The 10,780-nt window shown below is 44.1% G+C and overlaps 2 protein-coding genes across 2 annotated transcripts in view; one reads left to right on the forward strand and one right to left on the reverse strand.

Moving 5' to 3' along the window:
• LOC115376973 (complement factor I-like) overlaps positions 1-2,254 on the forward strand; it is a 28,806-nt gene extending 26,552 nt beyond the window's left edge. The window contains 1 exon segment of the mRNA XM_030076825.1: positions 2,145-2,254. Coding sequence (XP_029932685.1) covers positions 2,145-2,213 — 69 coding nt within the window. The 3' untranslated portion in view covers positions 2,214-2,254.
• On the reverse strand, positions 2,240-10,070 carry LOC115376672 (calcium uniporter regulatory subunit MCUb, mitochondrial-like). Its single transcript, XM_030076408.1, has 9 exons — positions 9,649-10,070; positions 8,674-8,731; positions 7,275-7,442; positions 6,356-6,460; positions 5,901-6,055; positions 4,412-4,518; positions 3,941-4,037; positions 3,145-3,261; positions 2,240-2,972 (listed from the first exon to the last, which is right to left on the reverse strand). The coding sequence occupies exons 1-9, from the start codon at positions 9,706-9,708 to the stop codon at positions 2,883-2,885; spliced, it is 957 nt and encodes a 318-aa protein (XP_029932268.1). The 5' UTR covers positions 9,709-10,070; the 3' UTR covers positions 2,240-2,882.
• Between the last annotated feature and the right edge of the window lie 710 nt (positions 10,071-10,780).

Here is a 10,780-nt window from a genome sequence, read left to right on the forward strand (position 1 = left end):
GGCTGACTGTTTTCTGAGTGACATATGGTCGGGCCAATCAACCAACATCACTGCACAATGCATTCTGGGACGTAAACAATAGAGTGAGAGAAAATGGAGCCAACGAGATACCATAACTATTTGCCCTTCCTCCTCTCCTCACCAGGGAGAGGAGGCAGGGCAAGCGGTGTGAACATAAACAAAGGAGGCGGAAGAGAGCCGGGATCCACACTAGGCTGACTTTACCCATCACTCGAGGATATAAATGCTATCTCATTTTGTGTGCACTACTGCTGTATGTGCAGCTAAATGACAGTAAAGCTTGATTTAATTTGATTGTGTCGGGTTGATAAAACAGTCGGCACTGAATTGAGCCCAACAGACGAGCAATTTTGGACTAAAACCCTGCGGGACCCGTGAAACCGGGACCCTGAGCGTGATGTTATACGACCGTACGATCCCGAACCACAGACAGCAGGAGAAACCGAACCACCTCAAATCTGTTTATTACCAGATGTTTCAGAATGGTAAGTTATGTTTCTTAAATATGTTGTGAACTTGTTGCCCGGGGAGCGGAGGGGTACTGGCTGAGCTCGCTAGCTTGGTAGCTTGTTGGTTGGGGAGTTGAAGCTAACTGGCTAAGTTAGCTTGGTAGCTTGTAGCTCGAGGAGCGTAAACAAACTGTCTGAGTTGGCTGGCTTGAGAGTTGGTTGCCTGGGGATCGAAGGCGGGCTGTTGGCAGACTTCAGGAAGTGCAATCTGCTCGTTTTACAGGGACAGTTTCAAAAAACGGAATTTGTGCACTTCTCCATTTATCATAGGTGAAATGCTTGGGACAGTATATATGTGGTCCCAAGACCTTCCCTATCACGCAAGAACAACGAAAATTTCATTTTTCAGGCCATGGGGCCTTTAAATTACTACTTCTGCTCAACCATGTTATGATTGAATGACGTCTGTAAGCTAAACTATGAAAGCAGAATGAGACTGTGTGTTCTGTAAGGCACACAGCATGAGTGACAGTGGTGCTTGGGAGAGAATCTCCTGAAAGTAGTGGTCAAACAGCTGCTTTTTCCTCAATGACAGTAAGTCCGAGCAGAAAATAAAAGGCATCATGAGAAAGGCAAGGCTTTGGGCTTTCAAACTTTGTCAAAATTATTTGTCAACTCCCAAAAATGCCCACCCTAGAGCGAGTTAAAAAAAAGTGTGTGTTTGTCCTCTCCCCAGATTCTGGGTTCCAGATATAATGGGAGTCTATGGGGGAGAGAGCTGGCACTCCTGCCTCGTTAAGGGTCACCGTTTAAAAAGTTGAAGCTACTTTGCTTTCGTTTTTACATTTTTCAAAGCACAACTAGTTTTCCTACTACTTTACCCAAAATTATGCATGTGGAGTGAAAATTGTGGCCGGGGGAGCGAGTAAAAGACCAAAGTTTGTCACGATTTTTCAGGGCTGCTGCACTCTAGCCGTGATGTCACTCACTCTAGCTCACACCATTAGTGTGTATTGCGTCCGGAATTCCGAATTCAAACTGGAATTCCGGAAAAACGGAAAGTCGGAGCACCTTGAAAATCGGCGCTCCGCTTCTTCTCCACAAGACGAACGTTTTTCGTATTTGGTGCGTGGACGCAGGTCAAAAGCTCTGTCATACATTGAACTAGAAACTCCATTCAAATTTTAAACTGTTCAGCTTGTGTCTTAGAATTTTTTAACTTTTCAAATTTTCACGTCTTCCAGCTTGCCCACACAGTTTCCCCAGAAACTCCACTTTTCTAGTTATTATTATTATTAATATCAATATTATTAATGTTATTATTACTATTATTATTATTATTATTATTAATTACTATGAAATAGTCCCTGGGAAAATGTTATTTAATACCAACGATGATAACAACAACAACAATATTGGTATTGTTGTTGCTGTCATAATAATAATTATTTTATTTCCTTGTTTGTTTGTTTTTTATTTTATTTTAAAGGTGAAAGACAAACCAAACCAAACAGGAGTTCCATGTTTGTTGTTATATTGTTTACACAGATTTTAAAAAAAAAAAAAGCACTTTCACATAAGAATACCGACATGTCTGCGAAACATACACCATGAGAGTACAGTGTAATGGTCACTAATACTCTCTCTCTCTCTCTCTCTGTCTCTCTCTCTCAGGTCGCTCATTACTTTGAGTGGATCAGAAGCCACACGGGTTGGCCAGTTGTCACCAAGTATAACTCCTGATGTCTCACACACACACACACACACACACACACACACACACACACACACACACTCGGGTGTTTAGCTGGCCCCATGATCCACGTGTGTGTGTTTTCCCGTCAGTCAGCTGAGTGTGTAGCTGCTGATGATCAATAAACGTCAGTGCTGTGCTGATCAGTGTGTGGAGTCTTTTCCTGCAAAACACACATCAGGTCAACCTAACGAGAAACTAAACTGCACATGATCCTACAGATGATGCTGGAGCTCCCCCTGCTGGTGTTTCCCTCAAATTACTTCTCCAATTCAGTAAAGGATTAGTTGTAGTAGTAGTAGTATTAGTAGTTGTATTATTATTTTCATTTAATACTCAGCCAAACTTTCACAGCCAGATTTAATTTTCATTAAATTGTCATTTAAGTTAATAATGATGATCCGCTGTGTAAACAAAACAGCTTCAGAGCTGCTGGGAGGTTGATTTTTTCACTTTGACAGAGCCAGGCTAACCACTCCCATAGACTTCAAGTCTTTATGCTAAGCTAACAGGAAAGAGGATTTCGTCGCAAAACGCTGAAATGTTCCTTTAATACGGTCATTTTCAGTGACACTGGGAGAGAGCTGGCACCGATACAAACAGAAGCAGGAAAATAAAACAGAAACATGTACAAAAGCAAACAGAGTCGAGAGGCGACATCAGGCCGATCTCTTCTTCTGCCGCCGGATCTGATCCACCAGCAGCTGCAGCCGCATGGCACTCTGCAGCCTGCTGAGGTCGCTCTGCACCTGCACACACACACACACACACACACACTGTCTTAGACCATATCTTTTGGACAAGGTGGAGCTCTTTCCGTTGTCCTCTGTCTCTGTGTAATTCATAATAATAATGAAGACGTAAGTATTATGTGTGTGTGTGTGTGTGTGTGTGTGTGTGTGTGTGTGTGCGCGCGCTCACCTCCTCCAGCTGCTCTTTCAGTTGGTTGTACTTGTGGACGTTGAATTTCTCTTTCGCCGCTTTCTCATGGAAGATGTGGAGGAACTGACGATCCCTGACCTGCGGGCAGATGAAGTCCTGCACACACACACACACACACACACACACACACACACACACAGAGTCACATCTGTTTTTTGTATCAACCCATCAACAGTGCACTGTCCCTTTTTAAATAAATGAACCTTAAAGACAATGTTGTTTCAGTTCAGCTTTAAATAAAAGAATTTCTTCATAACCTGAGTTTACCTGCATAAGATAATTCTAATTTAACATCCAGGACTTTAATGGAAGCAGATGGAAATAGACCAAAAGAATAGACAGTAACAGTCACAGTGCAGAAAATAATGTGAATAATATTATATTTCTTTAGATTTGCAGAATACAGAGTTGTTATAGTGGGTTTCTCAAATGTATATAGTTTTAATAAGCAGGAATTTCAGTCATTTTATATTAATTTGTGATTAAAATCCAATGATTAAAAAAAATAATAAATGACTTCCAGTTTAAGCCACGCCCACTTTTTTTTCCCGAATCTGAATCTGAATTATTTTGCTCCAAAACAAAAACAAAAACAAATCCAGACAGCTCTGCCTCCACTCACCCCTAGTTTGAAAAAAATGATAAAAGTTGGGTGAAATTTTTTTATTGTGGGTGAGGAAAAAAAGTCGATCCAGCTTAGTACCTTATAAATAGCCAGTAAACAATGTGTGTAACATGCTGCACCATGCACACACACACACACACACACACACACCTGTCTGGTGAGGATGTAATAGGCGAAGAAGAGCATGCTGGTGGTGTAGGAAATGAAGTAGGTCACCGGCTCCATGATGTCCCAGGCAAACACGTACCTGCAACACACACACACACACACACACACACACACACACATACTGTACCTGTCTGGTAATGTGTTGCAGTGGACGATGAGTGTGGGTACAATGGGAGGTGTGTTTGATTGTACCTGCAGTGCCAGGTGGGCGGGGCTTGTGGAGTGACTGTCAAAGAGTTTAGATGCAGTTTACATGGAAATCAGTTTAGAGTCTTTTTCTGTGATTGACAGCTCACCCCAAACGACCTGATTGGGTAAGAGGCAGTAAGCCCCACCCACCTGGTACGACAGGCAGGATAAAACAGCCAAGAGAGACAGACTGACTCTGACTTGGAGAGTGTGTGAGTAAGAGTACATATGTGTGTGTGTGTGTGTGTGTGTGTGTGTGTGTACCAGGTGAGGTAACCCAGGAATCCCCCTTGCAGCGAGAGGTAGGCAAGCCCCACCCAGCCCAACATGGATGCTCTAGACTCCGCCTCCAGTGCCATCTGGACCCGTACCTACACACACACACACACACACACACACAGATCCAGTCACATATTCATGTTTAGTACTAAACTGGAAGCAGTAATAACAGCAGTAGCAGTGCCTCAGAGTATCCATGTGGAGTAATAGTACTAACAGTGTGGTAGTCATGGTATTAGCATCATTAGCATCATTAGCAGTGTTAGTACCATGAGCAGGATTTGCAATATTGGCACTCTTAGCACCATTTGCAGTATTAGCAGTACTAAAAGTATTAACAGTATTAACAGTATTTGTAGTATCAGCAGAGTCAGCAGTATTACCATTATCAGCACTATTACCCATATTAACAGCATTAGCACTGTTAGCGGCATTATCATTATTATCAGCATTGGTAGTATTAGCAGTGTTAGCAGTGTTGGCAGCGCTGGCAGCGTTAACAGTGTGAGAAGCATTTGCAGCGTCAGCATTAGCGGCATTGGCTGCATTAGCGACATTAGCGTCCTTAGCAGAATCAGCACCGTTAGCGGTGTTAACAGCATTAATAGCATTACCAGCATTAGCAGAATTAGCAGTGATAGCAGCATTAGCAGCGTTAGTGGTGTGAGCAGCATTAGCAGTGTTAGCAGCATTAGCAGTGTTAGCACCATTAGCAGTGTGAGCAGCATTAGCAGTGTAAGCAGCATTAGCAGCGTTAGCTGTGTGAGCAGCATTAGCAGTATTAGCAGTGATAGCAGCATTAGCAGCGTTAGTGGTATGAGCAGCATTAGCAGTGTGAGCAGTATTAGCAGTATTAGCAGTATTAGCAGTGTGAGCAGCATTAGCAGTGTTAGCAGCATTAGCAGTGTTAGCAGCATTAGCAGCGTAAGCAGCATTAGCAGCGTTAGCAGCATTAGCGGTGTTAGCAGCATTAGCAGTGTTAGCAGCATTAACAGTGTGAGCAGCGTTAGCAGCATTAGCGGTGTTAACAGCATTAGCAGTGTTAGCAGCATTAGCGGTGTTAGCAGCATTAGCGGTGTTAGCAGCATTAGCAGTGTAAGCAGCGTTAGCGGTGTTAGCAGCGTTAGCGGTGTTAGCAGCGTTAGCAGTGTTAGCAGCATTAGCAGTATTAGCAGTATTAGCAGCGTTATCGGTGTTAGCAGCATTAGCAGTGTTAGCAGTATTAGCAGCATTAGCAGTATTAGCAGCGTTAACAGCATTAGCAGTGTTAGCAGTATTAGCAGCATTAGCAGCGTTAGCAGTATTAGCAGCATTAGCAGCGTTAGCAGCATTAGCAGCGTTAGCAGTATTAGCAGCATTAGCAGCGTTAGCAGTATTAGCAGCATTGGCAGTATTAGCAGCGTTAGCGGTGTTAGCAGCATTAGCATTATTAGCAGCATTAGCAGCGTTAGCAGTGCCACAGGTCTGGCAGCACCTCCTCCAGCGGCTGCAGCTCCTTCAGGATGCAGCTCCTCCGGCTCTGCAGCGCCTCCTGCTGGCTGTGCTGCTGCTGAGGAAGCTGCAGAGCCGCATGGAGCAGCTGAACCACAAACTTCACATCGTCCAGACACGTGGCGTGTTCATGAGACTCTGACAGACAGACAGGCAGACAGAGAGACAGAGAGAGAGAGAGAGACAGACAGACAGACAGAGAGAGACAGACAGACAGACAGAGAGAGACAGACAGAGATATATTTTAGTTATATTTTACATCATGCTTCCCAAGTATCTTTAGTAGGCTATCTCTAGTATCTCTTTTTTCTTTCTTTCTTTCTTTCTTTCTTTCTTTCTTTCTTTCTTTCTTTCTCTGTCTGTCTCTCACTGAATGAATGTATAAGGAAAGGAGGAGCAAGGTGTCTCACACACACACACACACACACACACACACACCTCGGCCAGGTGAGCGCACGTTGTACGTGACATCGTTGATGACGAGCTGGAAGTCTTTACTCAACACAGTGTCCATACAGGTGGTGGAGGACACTCTCTGTCCATCTGAGAGGACACAAGGACACAAGGAGAGGACACAAGGACACAAGGAGAGGACACAAGGACACAAGGAGAGGACACAAGGAGACAAGGAGAGGAAACAAGGACACAGAGAGAGGATACAAGGATACAAAGAGAGGAAACAAGGACACAAGGAGAGGACACAAGGACACAAAGAGAGGAAACAAGGACACAAGGAGAGGAAACAAGGACACAAGAAGAGGATACAAGGACACAGGGAGAGGATACAAGGACACAGGGAGAGGATATAAGGACACAAGGAGAGGAACAAGGACACAAACAGAGGATACAAGGACACAAGGACACAGGTAGAGGATACAAGGACACAAGGAGAGGACACAAGGACACAAGGAGAGGATACAAGGACACAAGGAGAGGACACAAGTACACAAGGAGAGGATACAAGGAGACAAGGAGAGGATACAAGGACACAGAGAGAGGACACAAGGACACAAGGAGAGACACAAGGACACAAGGAGAGGATACAAGGACACAGGGAGAGGACACAAGGACACAAGGAGAGGATACAAGGACACAGGGAGAGGACACAAGGACACAAGGAGAGGGAAAGGAAAGGAAATGAACAAAGGAAAGGAAAGGAAAGGAAATGAACAAAGGAAAGGAAAGGAAAGTCAGTGAAAAAAAAAATGAAAGAACAAGCGGCAGGAAAAGAGAAGTGGGATAAATTACATAAAAACAGAAAAATGTATGAATTCAAACAAACACTTGTATATGTTTATGTTGTGTGTGTGTGCGTGCGTGCGTGCGTGCGTGCGTGTGTGTGTGTGTGCGTGCACACCGGCGGTGAGCAGCACGGCCGTGTGCACGGCGGGGTCCTCGGTGGCGATGTTCCTCAGCAGGTCGCCCACCGTGGTCAGCATGGGAGTCAGAGTGAAGCGACAACGCTCGCCCACAGAGAGAGGGAGAGAGAGCACCGGGCGACCAAACCTGTACTGGATACACACATCTGAGAGAGAGAGAGAGAGAGAGGGAGAGGGAGAGAGAGAGAGAGAGAAAGAGAGAGAGAGGGAGAGAGAGAGAGAGAGAGAGAGAGAGAGAGAGAGAGAGAAAGAGAGAGAGAGGGAGAGAGAGAGAGAGAGAGAGAGAGATGAGAAAAATTAACAAAAAGTTACTTGATCAAGTTCAAATCTGTCATGTCAGACTTCAGAGCGCTTCATGAGCTCTTCAACACACCCCAGCTGAAATAAAACATCTGCCAGTGAGTTTATGAAAAGACAGATGTTTGCCGACACTGGAAAGCAGTAGCCTGTATTTAAATATAACTGTTCATATGAGTTGGTTGTAGATAAAAATCAGCTGTGTTGGTGAGTTGTTGTCACGGCACCTGTTAGATTAAAAATGACTGAGAAGTCAGCAGGAGTATAACTATCAGTGCATGAAAAAATGATTTTTTCCAGCGGATATTCTAGTTACAACATGATTGAGCTAGTAGAGCAGTTTTGTGTTGTTATCTGTGGTATTTATTCAGTTTTGGGGAATCACGATGTCTAGAAAACATGATAAGCCCAAGTTGGCTGACAAGGACTAGTTATCGTCAGATCTCATGTGTTTCCACTGAAACGGAGAGGATATAGCAAAAAACTTTGATATTTTGAGAGTGAAATGCCCACAGTATGAATACATTTTGATTATGCGTTTTATTTTGTTGGTAATAGTTGTATAATCGCATTATTATCTGGCCACATCACAGTCGTGACAATAATAACAGTAAAGCACACCCTCGAGTGTAATAATGCTCAATTAACAAATATTAATCTTAATGTTTTATGTGTGTTTAATGTTTAAATGTTTAATAATTGTTCTTGTAGGCTAACTTTAATGACAATGAAGCTTCTGAGAGACAGACAGACAGACAGGCAGGCAGACAGAGAGAGAGAGAGAGTATTGTTATTGTTATTATGGTATTGTTATTGTGTATGTTGTGTCATTAACTGTCACTTATTCGTTTGCTTATTTTATTAATATTATTATTATTATTACCACTGTTATTTGCTTTGGCAATATAAACACTGCCTTGTCATGCCAATAAAGCTATTTAAATTGAAAAGAAATTGAGAGAGAGACAGAGCAGACAGACAGACAGACAGACAGACAGGTAGACAGACAGGCAGACAGACAGACAGGTAGACAGACAGACAGGTAGAGACAGACAGACAGGCAGACAGACGGGCTGTTACCTGTGGTGGGCGGCTGGCTGCTGAACCTGGCGGAGCAGAAAACACCGACTGGCCTGGCCTGAGAACAGAGAGAGAGAGAGAGACAGGTCAAAATAAAGGAAACTACATTTCCCATCAGCCCCGGTGCTTCATCAGGTTTAATGTCTCTTTAGGAATGACATTATGACGTGTGTGTGTGTGTGTGTGTGTGTGTGTGTGTGAGTCAGACCTCTCATTAAACGGGTGTGGCTGTGTGAGAGGAAGGTGTGCTGAACAGCAGAGAGACACAAAGAGAGAGAGAGAGAGAGAGAGAGAGAGAGAGAGAGAGAGAGAGACACGGATGTCCTGCTGCATGCCACAACAGCTCCACATTCCACACACACACATACACACACACACACACACACACACACACACACACACACAGCAGAGGTGTTGTTGTGAACTGAACATCATAAAAAAAACAACAATAATTTAATCAGCTACATTTTCTTTTCAGTGGAAATTGTTAGTACTTTGACTTCAGCACAGTGAGTAGTACAAATGGCAGTAGTAGTACTAGTATAGTAGTAGATACTAGTACTAGTGATACTAGCAGTAGTTGCAGGGGTAGTTGTGGATGCAGTTGTAAGCCTCATAGAAGAGGCACTAGTTGTAGTTAAAGTACTTTTTAGGATTTTAAATTACATTCCAGTGTCCTGTCATATTTACCTCAAAGCACTTCACGCTTTACTAAATAAACAAAACTGAATTTGGATAGCCTATTTTTTTTTTTTTACAGCGAAGTCACTTGTCACAAGTCGGCGCCCAAGAAAAATCTATAAATCCATAAACAAGATTAGATTCGATTCAACTAAATCAGATTAAAAGTGAATTAAAGTGGCCAACAAGATAAGAGGCAAAAGAGGCATCATGTCAAGCCCGACCGCTCTGCACTTCCTAAACCCAGATCTGCGTCTCGTCTCGACCCCGGAGAGCCGACGGGTCCAAACTCACCCGGTGGATCCTGAGTGTGGCCGGTCGGGCGCGTCGGGCCAGCCTGCAGAACCAGCTCATGGTGAGGCTGAGAGGGGTCACGGTCACACGGCTGGCTCACCTCAGAGAGCAGACATGGTGCCGTCTCATGAGGGCTGAAGTTGGCCAGGCAGGTGGAAACAGGTTTCACTGCTGAGCGAGGAGCTGGGAAACATTAACCCTCTCCTAACCACAGCGGTCTAATGTTTAAACCTGCACCGGATAATCTGAGAGATGATCCAGTCCACATTTCAGGATGTAAAATTAAAAGAACTCCCCAATGTTGTGCGGCAAAATCCCCTTTTCTCGACTTCCCCAGACTGAGACCAGATGTTGGACACATGGATTTCCACCTCTGGACGTCCGCTGGGTCAGTTTCTATGGGTAGTGAGTGTGTCGTGTGTGTGTTGTGGACGAGGTGGCTCAGACTGACCTCGTGGGCCAAACTGCATGGGATTAGCAGAAGGTGGGCGTGTCTGCAAATTAAGGGGAGAGCCGTGGCTGCCCAGAGAACCCATTCATTTTCATTCACACAGCTGGAGGTCAGAGGTCACGGGACGCCGCTGGAAACGACCATGTTTTAGTTTTAGTTTTAGTTTAGTGAATTCATTTCGTTTCATTTTCAACTTGCAGAAATCAAACACACATATAAATAAAGAATATCGTATACACATATTTTAAACAATAAATAAATAATATTTCATTTCATTTCAGTACTTAGGCCTACTAAAAAGCCAAAACAAATATATGATATATACAGATATACACTAATCTAGCAAATCGCCGCCCCATGGCCGTGGCAGGTGCGCCGCCAGCTATCGGGGAAGGTGGAGATAATAAGGGGGAAAAGCCGGGAGATAAATGTGAGCTCGGTCAGGCTGCGGGCGCACAGGTGAGAGCAGTAGAGCCAGGGGTCAGGGAGAGAGTGTTGCAGGTGAGGAGGAGGAGGAGGAGGAGATGGAGTACGACACCGACTCGGACTGTGTCTCTGTCTCAGACTCACAGTCTCACAGCGCAGAGCTGTACACGCTGGAGGAAATTAACAACTTCCTCGATGAAATGTAGCAACGGAAAGTCAGACAAATTTATTAAAAGTTTATTTTAAAACACGCAC

The sequence above is a fragment of the Myripristis murdjan genome, chromosome 18, assembly GCF_902150065.1.
Source record: "Myripristis murdjan chromosome 18, fMyrMur1.1, whole genome shotgun sequence".
NCBI lineage: Eukaryota > Metazoa > Chordata > Actinopteri > Holocentriformes > Holocentridae > Myripristis > Myripristis murdjan.

Coding starts and splice junctions, on each gene's coding strand:
- LOC115376672 (XM_030076408.1), bottom strand. CDS start 9,708: ATGAGCTGGTTCTGCAGGCTGGCCCGACGCGCCCGACCGGCCACACTC. Junction 6,056..6,355: donor CGTGCGCTCACCTGGCCGAG/GTGTGTGTGTGT, acceptor TCTGTCTGTCAG/AGTCTCATGAACACGCCACG. Junction 4,038..4,411: donor TTCCTGGGTTACCTCACCTG/GTACACACACAC, acceptor TGTGTGTTGCAG/GTACGTGTTTGCCTGGGACA.